Source organism: Natator depressus, chromosome 2, assembly GCF_965152275.1.
Source record: "Natator depressus isolate rNatDep1 chromosome 2, rNatDep2.hap1, whole genome shotgun sequence".
Lineage (NCBI taxonomy): Eukaryota > Metazoa > Chordata > Testudines > Cheloniidae > Natator > Natator depressus.
This window is the reverse complement of record NC_134235.1, coordinates 17,466,350-17,491,178: the sequence shown is the minus strand read 5'-3', so window position 1 is coordinate 17,491,178 and position 24,829 is coordinate 17,466,350. Positions and strand designations below refer to the sequence as shown.

Here is a 24,829-nt window from a genome sequence, read left to right as displayed (position 1 = left end):
CCCAGCCATGCACCAGGACCCCATTGTGCTAGATACTATACACACAAACAGACAGTCCCTGCCTGAAAGAGCTTACAACCTAAGTATAGGGCAAGGGACAACAAATGGATACTGACAGACTGAGGAGGGAGTACAAGAAAACAATGAGACACTATTGGTGAGCATGGTATGCAGTGGTATCAGAGCATCACCAGGCTAACATGGATCAGATTGCAGGACTGGGGCTTTAATACCAGAACCTGATGCCCTTATGATAAGTAGGACCTTACTCCAGGAGCAATCCCATTGATTGCCATCAGACTACCCCCAGAGTGAGGTACTATTCAGTGTGAGCCAGAGCAGTGGTTTACAAACTGCGGATCATGAACCAGTACTGGGTGGCGGAATGTAAGGCACTGGGTCGTGGTGGCTCTGGTCATCACCTCCGACCGGGCTGTTAAAAGTCCCCTTGGCAGTGCTGCCCGGCTAAGACAGTCCCTACCTGTTCTGACACTGCACTGTGCCCCGGAAGTGGCCAGCAGCTGGTCCGGCTCCTAGGCGAGGAGGCCACAGGACTCCGTGTGCTGCCCCCCCGCCCCCTGCCCCGAGCACCTGGCTCCCCGAAGCCTTTGCACTGCTTCTGAGAGGTGCAGGAAATATGTTTTCGTATGGTAGTTTAAATGAGTTACTCAAAGTTCTGCATTAATACACCTAGTGAGGAATCTATTTGTCAGAAAACAGTTCCTGGATCTTTTTTTTTTTGGTCTGTATTATTACTTGCTGACAGGTATTTTGAAATAAATTACCTAACTAATTGAAACTGGCATGATTCTATTGTGTTATTTTGACAAACAGAATAGTGTGTGCAGAATTTTTAATCTTTTGGAACAGAATTCCCCCAGGAGTAACATATGTAGGAGATACACAGAGCTAGATTTTGCAGTGGTGTAACCTGGCATTGATTTCAATAGCTCTGTGCTGGTTTATACCAGCTCAGACTCTGGCCCATAATATTTCCCATCCCACCTCTTTGCAACCCTTGTTTTGCGGCCTATTTGGTGCCATTGCAGATTTATACTATGTAAAATCCTAGCGATAGACCTAGAAATTTGTGTAGTAAAAAGGGTATGGGTTTAACCCTTTGTGTTAGTGACTACCTCCTCCAAGTTGCTGATTACACTTAACTCCGCTGAAGTGCCTGGAAGTGAAGGAATCCAGAAAAACACAGAATCAGGAGCTATATATAATATGAAACATAATTTCACAATAAAAAACCCAAGAAATTTGAAATATTTACATCTCAATCCATTTAAAACCCAGGGCCAGATCTTCAGCCGATATAAATCAATGTAGCTGAATGGAAGTCAATGCATCTATGCCAATTTAACTCAGAAGAGGATCTGAACCATTGTTTTTTCCAAAATGTCCCCCGAGATGAATGGTCTCTAACAATAAAATTACTGTAAAAATTGTTTCCCGAAGGTAAGCAGCATTTGGCCTGGATTTGAAAAAACAAATAGTCTCTACCTGAGAAACAGACTTTGTTTCCAAGCTTATAAATCCAAAAAGGCTAAATTAATTTAAGTAAGGGACTAAATAAAAAAAGAAAAGAAGATAATACATTAGTTGCTAGGGTGACTATCTTTGTGCTGAGTTTTAGTCTAATATAATTTTGGAAGATTGCATTAAAAACTCCTGAAATGTGGGGCTTATAATGGAAACGATAACAGCGCTCAGTAGAGCTGTGATCCTGGCTACTGATTTAATAAACATACTGGGACAAAATATTAATAAACCAGCTGGTGGAGTCAAGAATGGGTTTTGCTTCCACCTTACATGCATTTGATTTTTCTTCATCCATTTAAAATGTATGTTGAAGCGGCCTGATTCTGGGCTCACTTAAAATGTGTACATCAGGAACACTGGCATTGAAGTCAACGGATCTAACCCGCTTTAGAAAAGGTAAGACCGGAATCAGGCCCAAGACTTTTGAACGTATTCATAAATAGGTATCTTGAAAAATCAGTTATCATCTATGTCTTATGCAGGAACAAACAGGTTAATTCCATAATGCACAGTGACACATATCATGTATTACAAATAACAGCCCTGACTTTAATACACAGAAAAGTGACTCTAAAAATAATATTCTGGGATTCCATATGTATTCTCTATCAGTGGGTTCTGGATCCATTTGCTCATTTTAGAGCATATCCACACAAAAATTGTATGCCAAGCAGCAGTAAAAATCTACAGAGCTCCAGAATGCCACGCACTAACACTCCGTGTGTACTGTGCTTATGCACATGAAAAGTTCTCTGGTGCATATTGCCGTACTGTGGCTTGAAACAGCCGTAGGTCAAAGTGCACTAGGGAACTTTTACTGAGCAGCAGCATGGTCCCACATGGACACTTAGTGTGCGGGACGCTAGAGCGCTGTAGATTAACACCCCAGCTAGCTGCACAGCAAGTGCTTGTGTAGACATGCCCTAAGGAACACAGAAATGATTGATCTTTCATTGCAGCAAACTGCATCTGAGATCTGAAAGTCAAGGTGTATTCTTTGTGCTCCTAGTCACTAGGTGTGAAATTCACCCCCTTGCGAGCTAAGGGCCAGGTTTCAATCTATGCACCACTGAAGTCCCACTAAGCCCCCTATTGAGGGCCTAGGTGGGATTTATATGGTTAGGGCCCTACCAAATTCACGGTCCATTTTGGTCAATTTCACTGTCATAGGATGCTAAAAATTGCACATTTCATGATTTAAGCTACTTAAATCTGAAATTTCACAGTGTTGTAATTGTAGGGGTCCTGACCCAAAAAGGAGTTATGGGGGGTTGCAAGGTTATTGTAGGGAGGGGGTTGCAGTACTGCTACTCTCACTTCTGCACTGCGGCTAGTGGCGGTGCTGCCTTCAGAGCTGGGTGGCTGGAGAGCGGCGGCTGCTGGCCGGGAGCCCAGCTCTGAAGGCAGCGCCCCGCCAGCAGCAGCGCAGAAGGACGGATGGCCTGGTATAGTATTGCCATCCTGACTTCTGCGCTGCTGCCTGCAGAGCTGAGCACCTGGCCAAAAGTCACCACCGCCCTCTGACCGCCCAGCTCCGAAGGCAGCACAGAAGGAAGGGAAGCAATACTGCAACCCCCCTAAAATAACTTTGTGACCCCCCGCCCCAGAACACTCTTCTGGGTCAGAACCCCAGTTTGAGAAACGCTGGTCTCCCCTGTGAAATCTGTATAATATATGGTAAAAGCACACAAAAACCAGATTTCATGGGGGGAGACCAGATTTCATGGTCTGTGATGAGTATTTCATGGCTGTGAATTTGGTAGGCCCTGTGTATAATGCATAGGCTTTGTGTTGTGCACTTTCAGTGAAGGGGTGAAATTCAACCCACTACAATACAGATTTGGGAAGCAGAACTTGGCGTGACCATTTTGCTAATGAAGACCAGGCTGAGTATGATGCAGCTTGTTCCTGCATATCTGTATTGGTTCTGTGGTGGTAATACTAATGAAAGTGTTTTGTCACTCCAGTGTGCACATGTGACTCAGGCACACACAGATCATATATGTTGGGAAAGGAGGAGTCATTTTTCTGAGCATAACTACACTTTAAAAAACAATACTTAGAAAGGTTTCAGAGTAACAGCCGTGTTAGTCTGCATTCGCAAAAAGAAAAGGAGGACTTGTGGCACTTTAGAGACTAAGGTTAGTCTCGAAGGTGCCACAAGTCCTCCTTTTCTTTTTGCAAATACTTAGAAACCAATTACAGGCAATACCAACAGATTGGTAAAATGACTCATTTCCCAGAGACTTTAAAGACAATTATTCGGCAGTCAGTATGGGAGTGGGGGTACTGTATCTGCAATATCTCTACAACAGCCTGGAAACATGGCTTTTCCATGCATTGCTTAAGGCAGATCTAGGTAGAAGGGGGTGTTCTAAGGCACTCAAAGACCGAACTAGTTTAGCACAACTCCCACTGCAAGAACTGGCAGTCACACTAAACTTCATCTGTTCCAGACTTCCCCAGATGTTGCTTCTATGCTCCAAGGTCCTGACCCTGCAACATTAAAGTAAATAGGACTTTTCCCAGATACACCAACAGGAACAGGACCAGAGCTTCAACAGGGATTTCTGAGGCCAGCATGGCACAATTGCTTGACCTTAACAGATCTCCAAAATCGTAAGTGGTCTGGCTGCAAAGGGTACTGAGAGTGGTTGACTCACCACAGCAAAGATAGGAATTGTGCATCTCAAAATGTGTTGAGATGCAGGTCATATGAGGCAGAAATAACTTTTCAGCCCTGGGGTGAAGCAGACATCTCAGATGAAGAAACACTAAGCAGATGGATGGCAACACGTATATCCCTACATATACAACTGCTGCTGTAAAGGTCACAAAGCACAGATTAGCAGCTCAAAGCATCAAGTTAGTTGTGAATAATCCCTGCAGGGTAAGTTTTCCAAAACTCCATGAAATTAGGTTGGCAGCTCATGAAAGATGCAACAATGCTCCCACATCTTGTGTAAAATCATGGGAAACTGCACCCATGTTCCTCACACCAGCATTTGGAACCAAAGGACTTAGGAGTGAAGTCTGCATGCTAGTCAGAAGAGAGAATCTTGAACCAAAGGTATATCCATAAATCTAGTGTCCGATACCATGTCACAGGGTGAGCTGGCCTTTTAAGGGGTTTGGGGCTCACCCTCACCTGTGGCAGGTTTAACTCAGCTCCTCAGGTAAAGGAAATTAGTATAATGAGCATGTGAGGGGAGAACTCAGAACCAGGTCTGCTAAAAAATATAAGAGACAGCTTGTGACCATTCAGAGGAGAGTCTAAAAGGGGCAGGAGGAGAGTTCCACACAAAGACACTCCCCATAGGGTCCCAAGCAAAGGCCTGGGTTGTGCAAGCCTCCAAAGATCAGGAATCAACTGGGAAGGCTGGAGTGGGGGGAGGAAGTTTGTGATGAGGGCTGGGACCAAGAATCCTGCCCCCAAGGGCTATGATCTAGCTAGGAAGGCTGGATGTAAGCTCTGTGTTGTTTTGTATTTTACATCAATAAATCAGACTCTTAAAAGGAAAGAATGATTGAGAAAACAGCTGCAGCGTGAAGTGTGATTAACGGGGAAAGGAAGGAAACTGAGGGAGCAGCAGGGCTGGAAGCCAGACCGGGTAAGCCCTGCTTCATTTAGGAATAGTTATTGACTGAATACTATCACTGACCATTTGCAGAGGGCAACATTCTCTTTCCCCAAGCCAGATCCACAACACCCAGGCTTGAATGGCAGGCAAGACGGCAATGGAAATGAGATCCGCTGACCTTCCCAAAAGATCTGCATGCCGGGGGTGGCGCGGTGGGGGCAGTCAATGGCTATCTAAGAGGAGGAACTGACATATGGGTATTTTGTGACAATCTTTTGACCAGCCTTTGCTAAGTGCCATTTTACAAATATCACCAGAAGGATGCTTTCAACATTGCATCAAACCTATTTAAATACTGGAAAGAGAGTTAATTTGTCAAAGGCACACAAAAATTATACAGCTGATGATATCATGCTCCGTCTTACCCAGGAATTCCGCCTGACTCGAGTTTGTTTGCAATATCCACATCCCATGACCAGACATCAAACTGCCACTTCCGTAGGCCCAGCACTCCACACAGAACTGATCCAGAATGTATTCCAATCCGCATGTCAATGTCATGCTTTGTTCTTGACCTAACATACCTGTTTTTGTTAAGGGGTTAAATACACAAAGAAATACAAGATCAGCTCATGCCATCAACTCCATAGAAGGCTGTAACTATGATCCATATGGAAAAGTCACATCTTTACTGCATCGTAACGACTGTCCTGCAGGTCTTGTCAGATAACAGGGCAGCTGCAGAACTAACATCATTCAGAGGTTTTACGTGTTTAAAAAATGTATAGTCCATAAAATGCAACACTAATTTGACATGTAGGGATACTTGGTAGCCTGGTACAATTAAGAGATAACATTCTGGGTCACAGAGTACATGCAGTCATAAAATAGGTCTGAAAGCTGGATTATCACAGAGGTGCTTAATTGTGGTTTGATGGCACACATATTATTCCTATTTTACAGAAATATCAAAGGAGAGAGAGAGAGAGAGAGAGAGAGAGAGAGAGAGAGACGTTTAAATGGAAGCAACCATAGGGTCCAAGGAGTCCTTTCCCATAAAAGCATAATTGAATATTTAACACATCAAGAGAAACTATTATAGTTAAGTATCAGAGGGGTAGCCGTGTTACTCTGGATCTGTAAAAGTGGTAAAGAGTCCTGTGGCACCTTATAGACTAACAGACGTACTGGAGCATAAGCTTTCGTGGGTGAATACCCACTTCATCAGATCCCACCAAAGCTTATGCTCCAATACGTCTGTTAGTCTATAAGGTGCCACAGGACTCTTTGCCGCGATTATAGTTAAGATATACAATGTTCTCATTCTGTCCTCCTCCTACTTGGAGTAACTCATTACTTTCCAAAACATCCCTTTTCTGGCTGACATTTTCTAGGGTTGGTCTTCGCCCAAAGGTGAAATATTTGTTAGAGGGCTTGGACAAAAATGCTTCTTAGAATATGAAGGGATTGAAAAAATATATACATTTCCCATTATAACAAAAATTCCTGTGATCTTTTTTGAGCGGCTCTGAAGTCAAAACGGCTGGGGTTGCATACCTAACATCTGGCATGGAAATAAGCCTTATTAAAGAGAAGTATCTTGGGCCACGTCTACGCTATGGGGACTATAGCAGCACAGCCAGGTGCCTTAGCTTTACCAGCATAAGCCTATAGTGTAGATGCATCCTACAGCGATGGAAGGGGTTTGTTTGTCCACTGCTGTTGGACCACCACCTACCTGAGCAACAGTTGCTATGTCGATGGAAGCATTCTTCCATTGACCTAGTTGTGTCTCCATCGGGAATTAGGACAGCATAGCTATCGTTCTCATGAGCCTGGATTTTTCACACCCTGGAATGCCGTAGCTATGTCAACTTAAATTTTAAGCATAGACCAAGCCTTGGGGTGTGCTTGTAAAAATTGGAGATTTGCCCAATTGAAAATTGTACCCTGCACACTCACAGAGTACATTTTTCACAGGGCTTTGTATGAAGCTGATAAAATATGCAGCTAATGGAGGTTGTGTTATGTATGCACGCATGACTATCTTAGCTATGTAGTGAAGGTGCCAAAGCCCCGGCAGATCTTGTGAAATGTGACAGGGCTAGGGAGCACTGCTTTGCTCTTTGTATGGTTTGCAGAAAGAAGCACTCCTCTGATATGTTTTAAATGTGCCAGATCTGAGGGAAGAACAAAATGCCTTCCCCAACTTCCCAGCATACCAGGTTCACAAGGAGAAGTGCTTACTTTGGCAGCTCTCCTAAGGGGCATGGGACATGACATGTCCAGGTTGCCCATGATACAGATAGTTCCAGATTTATGAACTTGCATGCACCATTGCCATTTTTTTCCCAGTCCAAGGAATATTGTGCACACAAAGCCAATGTTGAGAGAATGTTACAGTTGTCTGGAAATCAGGAAATGCCAGAGATAAGTTGCATAAACAACCTTCAGCTCTGCCCTGTTGTGTGTATGTATCATGGTAAAATCCATTTTACAAAAATCGTTCTCAGAGTTGACATTACTAGGCAACTTTGTTAACAGTCTCAGAAAGAAAATCACGTGCTTGATCATCAGCTGGTTTAAATCAATGTAGCTCTACTGAAGTAAATGGAGCTCCACTAGATGAAGACTTGAGCCAAAAGATGGATTTACAATGATCTTACACTAAATTAGTACCTTCCTTTCAGACTGATTCCAATGCAGTGTACGTGGAGACACTAAACTAACTTTGCATCCCAGAGGTGGTCCTTCCAAGGACTTTGTCTGGGCAGTGTGGAGCAGCTCACAACTAAGTTACCTGTGCTATACCTACTGGGAGGACAAAGAGCGTATTGTCTTCAGAGCTCTCAATCTAACACTATTAATGAACTCTAAATTTTCCTTACCCCCCCCCCACTACTGTTTGCACTAATTAATATCCTTGCTGGCAGTCTCAGAATAAATAAAGTGCATGGCAGGCTGAAATTTGCTATTTCTTTGTACAGTCCCAGTCCTGCTCCCACTGAAGTCAATGGCAATGGTGCATGATCACACCTTAGGACAGACAAAGAATAAACAGCTGTTTCACAATTCACGAGCTGCACATCATAGACTCAAATCTGACCTAGACAGATCATGTCTAGGGATAAAAGGATAAATCACCAGTTTCCATTCAATCCTTGGCCTTTGATTGCTGTCAACAAGGATATCAATGCAGTGTGTGAAACTGAGTTTCAAAAAGGGAGAGAGATTATATAAAAATGAGAGGATTCTAGAAAAAGCAGTTCACCTTTATTGCCCTCTCCTGCACATTTTCTTAGAAAAATGATGAGTATAATATGTTCCTATGCAGCTGTTATCCTGCTAGCCCAGCACCTACTCGTCAGATCCAGACACCAGGAGGTCTCAGTGACCTTGGCAAGAGGGATGAACTGAGATTTACACCTTGATAAACTATTTTTTGGCACATTTCCTCCAATGTATTGAACAAAAACATGTTTCTCTATAAACAACAAGCACACCCAGCTTTCTTACTCCACCAACATTGTGTTCAAACACACCGATTGTGGCAAATGACTTGCCAGGGTCTCTTGACCTCTTGGGATTCTGAATTTTGCTCTGCACTGCATCTTCACTGCTATCTTCACTGCACAGCATCTTCACTGCAACTATGCTCATTTTTATACCAGCTGAGGAGCTAGCCCTATATGATTACCAAAACCAATTAGAAAAGGCACCTAATTTTGAATCATTTGTGCTATGTCAGGGTGTTCAAAAACAACTTTTGAACGTTTTAGTGCCAGGGCACTTTCTTTACCATACATAAATCTCTCTGAATTCATATATAACAGAATAAGGAGTAGGTGGGTCAGGTTTCCCAACAGACCAATACAACAGGTCAAAAAGCAGTTGTTTCTTGGGAAACAGCAGGAAACCTGGCAGGTCTGCTACTGAGATCATGCATTGTAGCGGCTTTTCTTGAATTAGTGTTACTTCTATTAGAGACTACGCATAGACAGACTGGTTTATAATGAAGACAAGCTGTTACACTATTTCCTGAGTTGAGTTTCAGTTGTGTGGTGAGACTACTTCTCCTGTCATAATAATAAATATTCTTTCAGCTGGCACTTTAGTGGGCAGGTATCCCAGACACTTAGCCATCCAAGACTCCTTGACCTGCAAAATAAGTGTGTTGGTAAGGTTTGTTTGGATTTCCACTACTGTGCAGGGAGCCCCCTGTCCCTCTGATGGCACTAGAACTCACACAGCCACCCAACCTCCCTTCTCCGAGTGAAGTAAGCCTCAAGAACAAAGAAATTCCAGGGGGGAGTTAGCCCCAGGCCCAGAGAAATTCAAGCCAGCTGAGCAATCACAGAAGCCAGCTTAACATGGACTGTTGGCCACCTATGTTATCACAGATTCATAGAGTTTAAGGCCAGAAGAGACCATCTAGTGTGTACCATCCTGTATATCAGTGATTCTCAAAGCCGGTCCGCTGCTTGTTCAGGGAAAGCCCCCTGAGGGCTGGACTGGTTTGTTTACCTGCCGTGTCCGCAGGTTCGGCCGATCGCGGCTCCCACTGGCCGTGGTTCGCCACTCCATGCCAATGGGGGCTGCGGGAAGTAGCGCGGGCCAAGGGATGTGCTGGCCACATTGCACAAGAAGATCCCATTTTTATTTGACCTCCAGACCCCATTGTTACTGTTATAATTTATTTGTGTTACAATAATCCAGATGATCTGACATAAGATTGAATAAAGGGATGCAGAGATAGTAGATTCTATTCTTGCTACGTCCTTAGCAGCTCTGTCTTCTTCTTCTGTTAAATTTGGGTATATCCATTCAGCTGCATGGGAAGTGGTCAAAGCTAGAACTGCACAAGCAGCATTGCCCAGCAGTGTGATTCTGGTTATTGGAACTTCCATGTAAATATTTTCCACCCTTCAAGAAAGCCTTGAATTGAGCTATCTGGCCTAACAGTGTCTCTGATCTATTGTCCTGTGGAGTCCTCCAAATATTTTGTGCACAGAAGATATTTCTTTTGTGAAGCCTTCAGGAAAAGAAAAGACATCCCATAACCACCAAAATATAACCACTGGCAGGATTTCATTCAGACTTGTCATGCCAATAATAAGCTCTGCAGGGGTCAGGTCAAAAGCTTTCAGTACACACAAGTTTTTCCATTCTAGCCGTGAGAGTGATTTCAGTTTGGAATGACAGATTTTTGTAGGTAATCCCAGGCTGTCTCTCAAACACGTAAAAGGCAGAGTTTGCTTGGATGATGATCCAGAAACTCCCAGAAGGCCCCAGGTATATTGAGGTCCCACTGTGCACTGTACCAACACATAGTAAGATCCCTTACTCCAAAGTCTTTGTAATCTAGATAGACAAGACAGAAAAAAGGGTGGGAGAAGGGAAGAATTATCATTTCCCCCACTTACAGGTGGGGAACTGAGACACGGAGATTAAGGCTGGGATCTTTAAAGGAGCCTGTGAGTGTGGCCAGTTAATTTGGACTGGGATGGTCAAAAGTGCCTAAGGAACTTAGGCTCACAACTCCAACTGAATTTAACTATTACTAAACTTATTAAAACTATGATAAACTATATATTACCACAGTGACTAGAGACCAGCTGCAGGAGTGGTAAATAATGAAGAGGCCAAGTCACTGTTACAGAGTGATCTGGATCACTTGGAAAACTGGGTACAAGCAAACAATATGTGTTTTAATATGGCTAAATGGAAATGCATCCATCTAGGAACAAAGAATGTAGGCCACACTTACAGGACGCATGACTTGATCCTGGGAAGCAGTGACTCTGAAAAAGATTTGAGGGTTCTGGGAATAATCAGTTGAACATGAGCTCCCAGTGTAATGCTATGGCCAAAAGAGCTCATGCTATCTTGGGATGCCTAAAGAGGAGAATCTCGGGTAAGAGCAGAGAGGTTATTTTACCTCTGTATGTGGCACTGGTGAGACTGTTGCTGGAATACTGTGTCCATTTCTGGTGCCTACAATTCAAGAAGGCTGTTGATAGATTGCAGAGGGGTGAGACAAGAATGATAAGAATGACTGAAGGATTAGAAAACATGCTTTACAGGGTAAACTCAAGGAGCTCAATCTTTTTAGCTTATCAAAAAGAAGGTTACGGGGTAACTTGATTACAGTCTATAAATATCTACCTGGGTAACAAATATTTGATAATGGGCTCTTCAACCTACCAGAGAAAGGTACAGCATGATCCTGGGGCTGGAAGTTGAAGCTAGACAAATTCAGACTGGAAATAATGCATAATTTTGAACAGGGAGAATAATTAACAATTGCAACAATTTACCAAGGGTTGTGGTGGATTCTCCATCACTGAAGATTTTTAATCAAGATTGGATGTTTTTCTAAAAGTTGTGCTCTAGAAATTATTTTGGGGAAGTTCTATGGCCTGTGATACAAAGGAGGTCAGACTAGATGATCACAATGGTCTCTTTTGGCTTTGGACTCTATGAAAAAGCCTAATCAGTAATGAGACCCCTATGTGCTAAATGCTGACAAATACATAAGGAGACATGGGTTCCTGCCCCCAGGGAATTTACAATCATTGAGGAAAAGTGACCTATGAAGGACTTGGCAGAGGATATGCTGTCAAGTTTGTACAAATGACTTTATCTATATAAGAGGGACAAGGTGGGTGTGGTAACCTCTTTTATTGGACAAGCTTTTGATCCACACAGAGCTCTTCTTCAGGTCTGGGAAAGGAACTGCCAGCGTCACAGCAAAATGCAAGGTGGAACAGATTGTTAACATAAGTAGATAGCACATATTGTAAGGGATCTTTCAAGGTACAGTGACCTGTTAACACCTCTGCAGTCTTAGGACAAAAAGAGGGGGTTACTGGGTTACTACACTGCATATATTTATATACATAACTGCAATATTTAATATTACTCATAGGGCTTGTCTTCACTACTGGAAGTCGACCTAAGTTACACTACTCCAGCTACATGAATAAGATAGCCGGAGTCGATGTACCTTAGGTCGACTTACCCCGGTGTCTTCACTGCGCTGCGTCGATGGGATACACTCTCCTGCCGACTTCCCTTACTCTTCTTGGGGAGCTAGAGTACCAGAGTCAACTGGAGAACATTCTCTTGTCGGTTTAGCAGGTCTTAGACCCACTAAATTGACACCCGCCGTATTGATTGCAGCAGTATCAATCTCCCCGGTAGTGAAGACAAGCCCATAGATAGCTTTTTTTCCACCTATAACTTCTGAAATTTGTGCTTTACTTTGGTTGTGGGACCCGAAGCAAAATATCCACCACACTCTGCAATATTTGGTCCAGTAGTTTTGTCAGCTCCCCTCCTAGAGATCAGTAACAGCAAGGTCCATTATTTAGTTGCATTTTTATTAATTATCTTCAAGCTCCTCTTAAATTCAGGACACAGTAATATAGGTGCAGTCCACAGTAACTCTCTAATTCCATGGGACACATCCAGGATTAGGAAGGAAGGCAGGTGGAAAGGTGGGAAAAAACAGGAAATGGAATACACAAGAGACTGGAAAGGAAAACAGCAATAATAAGGGGAGGAGTTTTGGCGTGGGACTCACTGGTTTGATAAGGAAGGCAACAACAGGAGGAGCATTGGGAGAAGGATGCATTGGACCAAAAAGTGGGTGGTTTTGAGGTCACGGGTGAAAAAGGCCAAGAATGCTTCTTTTGTAGTATTGGAAATTGGGCACTAGCAGGGCAAAATACTTGACTATAAATGGGCTGCTGAAGCCTGATAGTTTCAGTGCATATATCTGATCAAAATATGCAGAACTGGCATTAGGCATAAGTAGACTAAGCAATTGCTTTGGGCTCTGAGCAGCTCATGGGGCCCCCTATTAATTATTAGTATGAGTTGTGGGGAGTGGGTGGAAAGGCTCCCACAATATTCCTGCTTAGGACTCCCAATGGGCTTGGATCACCTCTGAGTACCGTACGCTATCAGAAACAAAGCTATATACACACTGGGGGTTCAAGCTGTAACTAAAACGTTCATAGTTCTGGTAGAGTTAAGAGGCAACCTTAACAGAATAAGCAATGCCTATTTAGCTGGCAAATCTTATATAACTTATAAATTTCTCTCTGACCTAGTATTCATATAAAGCCGTTGCCACTGCTGTCTACTTACTGATCTTTGATTGTCAAAGAGATTACAGAAAATGAGCATGCCTCATTTTATCCTAAGCAACCTCATCTTTAAAAAACTGCAGCAGTGAAAATGAATAACTGCTAAATTCCAATCTGTGGAAATACACTGGCCATTGTCTCCTCCTCCACCTTCTTACTATCATCTTAGACATTATGTTATAGATTCTAAATCCTAGTATTTTACTTACATTTATTCAGTTTCTATGAATGTGGACCTAGTGCTGCTTCACAGATAAAAAAATTCTGTCTTGCTCCAGTAAGTCAATAATCCATCTCTGAAGCCAATGCACCATCAAGATAATATTTGAAGAGTTACTCTGTCTAGCAATAAAAATGCTTAAATAACAGACCACAGGACAGTAGCAACAACACCAAAAGAGGACAACAAAGAAAAGAATTACCTGATAGTTTTGATCATGCTGAGTCCCATTTCAACACAACAGTGTGCATGATCTTGGCGAGGTTCCGGGAGCCCAGAAACACAGTAGTAACAATCCCCCAGGATCTTAATTCTAAGGCAATGATGTTCCTAAATTAAATGTATCAAAACAGAAAGATTTGTAGTAATGGATTTGTATTTGCAACACAAGCATGGAGGTGGCAGTGAAAAAATATTGGAAGGAAATGTAAAAGGTTTTCACTATACTCTGTGTGTGTAACTAATACTACCTTGATTTGTTCTGATTTTGAAAATTAGTGCCTTTATACTTCTAGAATATATATATTCAATTACTTATTTTTTGTGGGTGTCTGAAGTTCTTATTGCAGGTGTGTGAAGTTCTTAGCAGGGTTGGATTAGAAGTTAGGCAAAGGTCCCAGAAGCTGCACAGTGGATTAATTAGAGTCTCACATTTAGAAAACCACAGAAATATATAGGGACTGATCCACACCGTAGCATGCCCTTCCACTGACTTCACTGGGCATGGATCAGGCGCACAGAGAGGAACAACACATTCCCTGTCCGGGAAGATATTGAACACTGGGGACAGGGAATAAACAATGTAGGAGGAAGGAATTTCCATGGTTTTCCTCCTCTGCCTCTGTCCCTTACAAACAAATCAGAGCATATATCCATCAATGAAATGTGGTCCATTACATTTAATTATAGTAAGAAAACAGTTCCTTAGTTTCTCATGAAGCAATTACTGAATGAATGCTACAGGCAATGTTTTGGAGCACCTCTACCCCTCTGTGACAGAGTGCTAGGTATGAAAGTCTGAGTCAGCATTCTGTTCACAGCTGCTTCAATCAGGCAAAGCAGATTGTGCCTAATTTGTGGGTGGCGCAGGGCAGAAAGGCTGATTAAGCCATTAGTCAGAGCCCACAAATAGGCACAGGAAGTAAGCAAGCAGGAGGGGAAGCAGGCAGTAATAGGGAGAGAGAGATTGCTCTCCCCTGCTTGTTAACAGCACTATGTATGATGTGAAGATAAATAAATAAACTGCACAAGGTGTTGGACCAGCACAAGGGTTTCTGTGTAGTCTGTCGACTGAGACAGAAGCAGGACCCAGGAGGACCTGTTACACCCTCCCTCCAAGATGTTTGTTAAAGGAAAAAACAAGCTTAAATAGTGGCGAACGGGGGAAGTCCCGGATGACTGGAAAAAGGCTAATGTAGTGCCAATCTTTAAAAAAGGGAAGAAGGAGGATCCTGGGAACTACAGGCCGGTCAGCCTCACCTCAGTCCCTGGAAAAATCATGGAGCAGGTCCTCAAAGAATCAATCCTGAAGCACTTACATGAGAGGAAAGTGATCAGGAACAGTCAGCATGGATTCACCAAGGGAAGGTCATGCCTGACTAATCTAATCGCCTTTTATGATGAGATTACTGGTTCTGTGGATGAAGGGAAAGCAGTGGATGTATTGTTTCTTGACTTTAGCAAAGCTTTTGACACGGTCTCCCACAGTATTCTTGTCAGCAAGTTAAAGAAGTATGGGCTGGATGAATGCACTATAAGGTGGGTAGAAAGCTGGCTAGATTGTCGGGCTCAACGGGTAGTGATCAATGGCTCCATGTCTAGTTGGCAGCCGGTATCAAGTGGAGTGCCCCAGGGGTCGGTCCTGGGGCCGGTTTTGTTCAATATCTTCATAAATGATCTGGAGGATGGTGTGGATTGCACTCTCAGCAAATTTGCAGATGATACTAAACTGGGAGGAGTGGTAGATACGCTGGAGGGGAGGGATAGGATACAGAAGGACCTAGACAAATTGGAGGATTGGGCCAAAAGAAATCTGATGAGGTTCAATAAGGATAAGTGCAGGGTCCTGCACTTAGGATGGAAGAATCCAATGCACCGCTACAGACTAGGGACCGAATGGCTAGGCAGCAGTTCTGCGGAAAAGGACCTAGGGGTGACAGTGGACGAGAAGCTGGATATGAGTCAACAGTGTGCCCTTGTTGCCAAGAAGGCCAATGGCATTTTGGGATGTATAAGTAGGGGCATAGCCAGCAGATCGAGGGATGTGATCGTTCCCCTCTATTCGACACTGGTGAGGCCTCATCTGGAGTACTGTGTCCAGTTTTGGGCCCCACACTACAAGAAGGATGTGGATAAATTGGAGAGAGTCCAGCGAAGGGCAACAAAAATGATTAGGGGTCTAGAGCACATGACTTATGAGGAGAGGCTGAGGGAGCTGGGATTGTTTAGTCTGCAGAAGAGAAGAATGAGGGGGGATTTGATAGCTGCTTTCAACTACCTGAAAGGGGGTTCCAAAGAGGATGGCTCTAGACTGTTCTCAATGGTAGCAGATGACAGAACGAGGAGTAATGGTCTCAAGTTGCAATGGGGGAGGTTTAGATTGGATATTAGGAAAAACTTTTTCACTAAGAGGGTGGTGAAACACTGGAATGCGTTACCTAGGGAGGTGGTAGAATCTCCTTCCTTAGAGGTTTTTAAGGTCAGGCTTGACAAAGCCCTGGCTGGGATGATTTAACTGGGAATTGGTCCTGCTTCGAGCAGGGGGTTGGACTAGATGACCTTCTGGGGTCCCTTCCAACCCTGATATTCTATGATTCTATGATTTAAAGAGTTATTTATTTTGCTTTGGATTTTTTTCATTTTATTTTCTGTTATCTCTTCGTTCAGGTCCGCAAGGCAAGAAAATATAGAACAGCAAAACCTTTTGAATCATATCTCCAGGAGCATTTTCCACCTCTTAAAAAAAAGTTTTTGCTTCCAATACAATTGCAGACATTTCCAGAGCTTGATCCAATACCCACTGAAGTCAGCAGACTCCCATTGATTTCAATGGGCTTTGGATGAAGCCTATATTCCAAAATAAAATAAAAAACCAGATGTCATTGGTCACAGATACAGTACATATTTATTTGCATACCATCCAACTAGAAATGTTCTTCAACTTCAAGGGAAACTGTAGTATTTCATCATATATAAAGATACTTCTGGAGTCTATAGTAATGAACTAAAACACCATATTATCCTGTTTTTAGATCATTACTTTGGCATATCATTTTCTAGTGAAACAGCACTCAGAAACACCCAAGTATTCACGGGTTCCACTCTCCACTGTACTTGATGAAATAAAATTCATTTTTTACAAAATCCCCAACCCATCAAAGCACAAAAATCCCCAACCACAAAACACTAAGACTGTGTTCAATTGTAAGCACATGCTTATGTGCTTTGCTGGATTGTGGGCTATGGTTGAGAGTCAATGTGCTGTAATTGGAGTTACAGGGTTCAGGGGTACAAATGTGGGTTTTCTAGAGCTGGAAGAGACTTTTCATGATGAAAAGTAGTTTAAAAAATAAATGCACTCTAACACCAGATCAGTGTATGTTTGTATGGTAGCAGGAAACCTTTGCAGTAAAGACGCAGACATACAGTACAAGGGAAGCAGTGTTGAGATTTCTCAAACTCCTGCATTAACAATAAAATCTGGTCTCCTTTATCTATAATATTTATTTTAGCTCTTTCCTCCTTGATGTCCCAAGCAATCTCCAGTGTAAGCTGTACTTCAATCAAAAGAAATGGAGTGGGAACACAGGGGTGCACTAATAACACCGGGGAATATGATGACTGCAGGTGTCATACAGCAGCAACTGCCAGTGCCTGCCATGCCTCTGGAATCGGTTATTGGCAAATTGACTCTATGCTATCATCTACATTACTACAGAATCAAAGTGGAGTCTTGAAAAATAGCCTCAGAATATTCCTTTCAAATACTTAAGTGGTGAAAGTGACCTAATTACAGCATCACTTGGGACCAAAGCTCCCAGGGAAATCAACGGAACCTTTGGGTATGCAGGGAAGGTGAAATCCACGCCGACTGTAGAGGCCAGATTAAGCTTATGCACCACATAAGCGCTACTGAAGCCCTCAGTGGGACTTGAGTGGTGCATAGGCTGGCCCTCTGTACAGGGGTGGATTTCACAATGAATACAGGATCAGGCCCTTGCAGTGCAATGCATTGCTTTTGGAGTGTAACAAGGGATGTTAAAATGAAGTAAAGCTTCTAAAACTGTAAACATTATATCTGCTCCTTTCCTCCCCTTACACACATGCATGCACACTATTGAACTACTAGTAATTCCAGTTAGGGCTAAAGGGATATCTTTTCTGATTGGTTTGGGACACCATCATTCCTAACACAGAGGTACGAAAGGTTACTTTCTGCTCAGAGATGTGACTCCAAGTCAAACAATTTTATGTTGGTGGAAGTTGATTAGTGATACCAGAACTTTTATCTTAAAGAGTTTCTGTAGCATGTTCCCTCTACGTGGTTCTAGGCACTTTTATAATTACTAAACAACAGAACAAGAAGCAATGGTCTTAAGTTGCAGTGGGGGAGGTCTAGGTTGGATATTAGGAAACACTATTTCACTAGGAGGGTGGTGAAGCACTGGAATGGGTTACCTAGGGAGGTGGTGGAATCTCTATCCTTAGAGGTTTTTAAGGCCCAGCTTGACAAAGCACTGGCTGGGATGATTTAGTTGGTGTTGGTCCTGCTTTGAGCAGGGGATTGGACTAGATGACCTCCTGAGGTCTCTTCCATCCCTATGATTCTATGATCCTGATACCCATATTCATAATAAGCTGACTGCTTCTCAAATAGTCCTATTGATTTCAGATGGATAAATTATATTTTGCTTTTATGCTGACATACTATAATAAGCATTGTGTAATATTATACTGATAGGAGGCCACTGGAATAAGGTAATGGATTGTTGAACAGATTCTTTTCCACCTGGGACGATTACAAAAATGATCAGTTGATGATTCGCCATTCTAATTTAGAGAAAGAACAAAAAGTGGTCAACTTCCAGGTAACAAAAGGGTCTCTGATAGAGTAACTCTTATTAGGAAAAAGTCCTTCCAGTGATAAGCTTGTATGTGACACTAATATGCCTGGTTATTCTTGAAATATCAGCCTGTTCCCTATAACACTTATTCACCATTAACCAAGTATCTAATTTGAAATCTCATGCAAAACTGGAACGATCTCAGTGGTTTGGATCTTGGTGCCTCTTTAAAAACAGTGGGTGAAATCCTGGCTTAATTGATGTCAATGGCAAAACTCCCATAGATTCTAATGGGTCTAGAATTTCACCCTGCATGTTAACCATCTGTATAAAAAAAAAACCCAAAACCAAATTGTTGCCAAAAAGAACAGTAATGTAGACAAATGATAAGAAATACACATCCTTACCTGTCACATGCTAATAAGGGTTTGTTGCATGTAAGTGTGAATATATGTGTGAGACCGCTGACATATTTTTAGCACGACGCTGGCTAGATAGATGCTGCCCCCTGCAGAATACCACCTCTACTCTGTTTTATCGAGCAAGCACCCTACCCTCTCTTTTTAAAATCTCTCCTAGAAATGTCTCTCTTCTGTGATGGCCACAATGAGTCAAGAATATTCAAGGTCTTACCTGCCTTGTTTTTGTTTTATAAAACAAACCCTGAACTGAATCATTGTGACGGGCTCAGTGTCAACGCGTGCGTGAGCTGAGTAACAGTGTCACTGTGCTGCTCACACCAATTCCTCCTGCCGTTTATTTCCTCCACTCATGTCACATCTAAAATTTAGATTGGGGAGGGACCAGGGGTCAGGTTTATTGGTTTATGGCTGCTCTGTGCCACCGGAGCAGTGCAATGCAGCAGAAGTGTGGCTGTAAATTTGGACCCAAGTTACCTTTTGGAATTGCCCAGCACATTTCTCCGTCAAAGGAAACAATAAAGAGGAATAACCTGCCCTGCCTTTAGTATTCAAGCCTATTGCTGTATACTAGCCCGATTACAACAGATGATTAAAAAGCTGAAAGCTTATGTAAAGTGAAATCCAACATCGTGCAGAAAAAAAAATCAACTGCAAAATGATCAAAATGCTTTTAAAAAAGAAAGATGAACTGGTTAGAGCAATATTTCAAACCAGCAGTTGCTATTCTGCTCTTTGATGATGTCTCATTCATCCTCTTCTGTTCCTTATGTTCTCTTCCTATTCCACTTCCCTCCTGGAACCCCAGAAATTCTCCTTTTGCATGTGAATGACAGGCAACACTGCTCAAAAATACATGCATTAGTATCACTCATTCCCCTGTGATTAGCATTATTTTCTGTTGGTTCTGATTAGTGTCAAACTGTCTACTGGAAAACTTGTTTTCCCTCTAAATCACAGTTTCTCGTCTGATTTGAATGACAGTGTTTAGGGGCCTGATCCTGCCATCCTCACTCAAGCAAGACTTCAACTGAAGTCAAAAGCAGTTTTGCCTGAGTAAATTGAGCAGGATCATGCCCTAGATGATCAGCAATAACAGTTCTAACAGAGATCCTTAGCAGTTAATAGGGAGTTTTTTCCCCAATCCAAAACACCTTAACCCAGAGCAAAAGAGAATTTGCAGTCCTACTGTAAACACATGAGCTGATTATGACAGAGTAGCATGTGAATGATTTATCCTTTGGCTTATTAAAAACACCAGCAGTGACTGGAAAGAAAGCAAAGCAAATTGGCATAAAACAGAGCTGAAGAAATGAGTTGCTCAAATATCAAACCACTGAAACACACAAACAGAAACTTCGTTAACATTTCTTGTCTCCTCAGGCAGAAATTCTAAGGAAAAAAAAATAAAATAAAAAGATTGATTGCATTTTGTAAACTAAACCCAGCTTATCAGAGTTCCAGCTGCAGTGAATTAATCATTCCACCCGCTTTTCAAAGGAGCCCAAAATGTTCACTATCAACTAACCAAACATTCAGTTTTCACAAGTATTTCAAGCTCGACTTCATCATCCGTAAGTGAGGAATCGGGTGAGGTTGGAGTGCAGAACACAAAAAGTCCCTCAAAATATTTGCTAGAGCAAAGGTTTCCAAACTCTTTTATCACATGGACCACATAGCAGATTAACAGATTTTAAGGTCAGAAGGGACTATTACGATCATCTTGGGTAACAGTTTCAGAAGCATGTAAGTGACTTAGGAACTGAAATCTCATTTTCAAAAGTTGCTTTACAAGCCTATGTCCCAGTGAAAATCAATAACAATTAGGTTCCTAAGTGTTCCTTGAAAATGGAATTGTTTCAGAGTAGCAGCCGTGTTAGTCTGTATCCACAAAAAGAACAGGAGTACTTGTGGCACCTTAGAGACTAACAAATTTATTAGAGCATAAGCTTTCGTGAGCTACAGCTCATTTCATCGGATGCAGGTGAATCTGATGAAGTGGGCTGTAGCTCACGAAAGCTTATGCTCTAACAAATTTGTGAGCCTCTAAGATGCCACAAGTATTCCTTTTCTTTTTGAAAATGGAATGTAGGCGCTTTTGAAAATTTTGGCCCTCACCGAGTCTGATTTTCTGCATAAGGCTTATGGAACTAATCATGTGTGTAAAGTGAAGCGGGTGCCTAAACGTTTGCTAGACTGGGGCATCATGTGGATAATATAGGTCCCTTGCTGACCTAATAGGCTTTTTATAGTCTCTAATGCTATAACTATATGAAAAAAAATGAGCTTTAGTAGTGGATAATTAAGTATTGGACACCGTCAGAAAAAAAATACTCCAGAATGACCTTTAAGAATGCACAACTTCAAAGAGAAGTTATGGAAACTAAAGGTTTTCTAAAATTGTCATTACACATCTACAGAAAGGTGAATGAAATGCTTAGTTAAATGTCACTGACATGTACATTAGCAGTCCAATTAATTCTCCCTCTCTGTGCGACATACCATTAATCTAACATGTTACTGTATGATGTTGAATTTTACTCCCTTATTTACATGTATATATGATGTTTAAATAGTCCCTTTCAACCAGAGATTCCAGAATACTCTACACCAACTACATATACAAGGATTCACCAAAGAACAAAATGCAGCCACCACGGGCTGGAACACAGCATCTGATTAGTAGGGCACTGCAATGCTACACACAAGATAGGTTAGATGAGGAAATGAAGAAGAATACTGTATCTGGTGAAACCACACAAGGAATTTAAAGAAGATTGATTGTCATTACCCAAAATGGAATTCGACCAGGACTCCAAAGACCTTTTGCAAAAAGTGTCATGGGACCTTTAATAACCACAAGTGCCCGGGATCTTTATTTTACACTGCATATGAAATATATTATCTCCAGTAGCATCACACTGGTTCAAAGGGAAGAATGCCACTTACTAACTCATTAAGGTCACATCCTGTAGCTGAGGTTTCCATTGAGAACTCCCATCCAAGTAAGGAGCAGGTTCCACCCTGATTAGCATAGGAGAGTTGATGAGATCTCAAACGGAAGAGACAAAGGCCATAAAACTTGCTCTTCTCCTTTAGGAGATCTGCTCTTACATAAAACCTATGCATGGTGATATTTCATGATAATATTTTAATGTTTCTTATCAGTGGGAACATACTTAGTTTTTATTAGGGATGGGTCCAAACTCAAACCCAGGATCTGAACACAAAGGAATTTGTGTGACAGTGTCTGTGTGTGACAGCGTATGTGTGTGAGAGAGAGTAATCTGGATCTAGATCTGAATTTTGTGGTTTGAGCTCATCTTTCATTCTTAATGACAGTGAACTTGATAGCCAGCTGGTGTAACAGAAGCCTTCGAAACTACAATCATTTACACCAATTGAGGATCGGATCATTTCTCCTTAGTTTTTTATATCTAAAACTGCATCTCCACACAGATGACAGGGACAGAGACATATGGCGATCAATTTAATCTGGTGGGCCAGATAATCGCTTTTCTGAGATGGGGAGAGAAAAATAAATAGCAAATATAGCTATTACTTCACCAAAGCTGGAACTTTCTTAGCCATACACATCCTGCAAAATGCAATCAGTCATTTCCCCCCCCTCCTCAGAATTTCTGCCTGAGGAAAACAGAAATATTAATGAAGCTTCTGTACCAGTAGATTGATATTTGAAAAACTCATTTCTTCAGCTCTGGTTTATGCCAGTTCGGTTTGCTGTCTTTCCAGTTGCCACTTGGGTCTTTAATAACCATAAATCTTTTGAAAATGTTGGAGAGAGAGTAGGAGAGAGAAGTAGCAAAATATATCATGCTATTATATTTTTCTTCTAAACAAATGGTGGGCTGATATCTGCTCTTAATTCAGTACAGCTTATGAAATTTGTTACTAATAGTAATAGTCATATACATCCACATAGACCAGAATCCTTGGCATAACTCAGGCCTAAGCCTTTAAAAAATGTCAAACAGCAGATGCTGCTTCTGTGTTCCATATAGAGGAATCAGACTAAGAGACACAGCTAGTTAGCTAAACTAACCAGAAACTTGCTAAGCTGTGAAGTAACTTCCTTTTTCATATTATCAGCTTTATGCCTATAAGTTTGTAAGAGAGATTCAGCAGATCAAGCTGCTATTTGACATAGTATTATAAATGTATAATATTATTAATGAGTAAATATGAATTTATAAGGTGTCAACTAAAATTTAAGAAATTATATCAAAAATTTAAAGTTATCTAAAGCTTTCTGTAGCAGACCTTTTCATTTGAGGAAGAGTCATTGTTAAGCCAATCTGAGCACAGAGTGTATTGCAAATTGTTTGAACAATGCAGTCTATTTTAAATAGAGGTGTGATCAATAAAGCACATCTTAAATGGAGTAAGAACTGGCTAATTAACAGATCTCAAAATAGTTGTCAATGGTAAATCATCATCAAATGTGGGTGTTTTTGGTGGGGTTCTGCAGGGATCACTTCCAGGCCCAATGTTATCCAATACTTTAAGCAATGAGCTGGAAGTAAATATAACATCACTGCTGATAAAATTTATGGATGACACACAGATTGGCAGAGTGGTGTATAATGATGTGGAGAGGGCAGTCATACAGATCTGGATCTCTTGATAGGCAGGACTCATTCAGATAAAATGCATTTTAATATAGCCAAATGCAAGGTCATACATTTAGGAATAAAGAATGCAGTGCTTCTGAAAAGGATCTAGCAATCATACTGAGCAAACAACTGAACATGAACTCCCAGTGCAATGCTGTGGCAAAAATGACAAAGGCAACCTTGGAGGTACAAACAGAGGAGTAGTGAATAAGAGTAGGGAAATGATTTTACTCCTGTTTATAGCACAGGTAGGACCAATACTGGACTACTGCATATAGTTCTGATGTGCCCATTGTAAAAAGTATGATGAAAAATTGCAGAGAGTGCAGTGAAGAGCCACCGAAATGATTCAAGGGCTGGAGTCTTACAGTGAGAGACTTAAGCAGCTCATTGTGTTTAGTTTATCAAGAAGAAGACTGAGAAGTGACTTGATTACAGTGTATAAGTACCTTCCCAGGAAGAAAAGAGTGGGTACTAAAGGGCTCGTTAATGAAGAAAGGCATAACAAGAACCAATGGCTAGTTGTTAAAGCCAGACAAATTCAAATTAGAAATAAGGAATCACTCTGAGGGAAATTAATTATTAGACAAACTACCACGGGAAGCGGTGAATTCTCACTCTTGAAGTTTTCAAATCAAGACTAGATGCCTTGCTGGAAGTTATGCTTCAGTCAAATACACGTTATTGGGCTCAAAAAAAGGGGTGATTGGAAGAAATTATATGGTCTGAGTTATCCAGGAGGTCAGACTAGATGATCTATCAATCCCTTCTAGCCTTAAAATCTATTACATTTAAATTCATTCTTCAGTCTGTACCATAGCTAAGCAACACAGGTCCAAATAGGAGTGAGAAACCTCACAGAGCTAACGGGCTAGCTATATAATTAATGGTTTCAGAGTAGCAGCTGTGTTAGTCTGTATCTGCAAAAAGAAAAGGAGGACTTGTGGCACCTTAGAGACTAACAAATTTATTTGAGCATCAGCTGTAGCTCACAAAAGCTTATGCTCAAATAAATTTGCTAGTCTCTAAGGTGCCACAAGTCCTCCTTTTCTTTTGACATAATTAATGTTAACTATTCTGACAAACTCCAAAGAGGTCAGTAAAATTATATCGATATAACTGACAACAGAGTTTGCCCTGGTATATTTTACAGAATCTTTTTTTAATTAAATTTTGTAATAAATATGCATCCATCTCACTGCAACACTTTTCTA

At 41.6% G+C, this 24,829-nt stretch overlaps 1 protein-coding gene across 2 annotated transcripts in view; it reads right to left on the bottom strand.

Annotated features, from left to right (window-relative positions):
* The window catches only part of ADCY8 (adenylate cyclase 8), a 176,073-nt gene that overhangs the window by 63,233 nt on the left and 88,011 nt on the right, over positions 1-24,829 (bottom strand). For both annotated transcript variants that reach the window (XM_074943847.1, XM_074943848.1), the window contains exons 5-6: positions 13,702-13,829; positions 5,552-5,710 (exon numbers count right to left, since the gene is read on the bottom strand). In XM_074943847.1, coding sequence (XP_074799948.1) covers positions 5,552-5,710; positions 13,702-13,829 — 287 coding nt within the window. The remainder of the gene's footprint in view (positions 1-5,551; positions 5,711-13,701; positions 13,830-24,829) is intronic.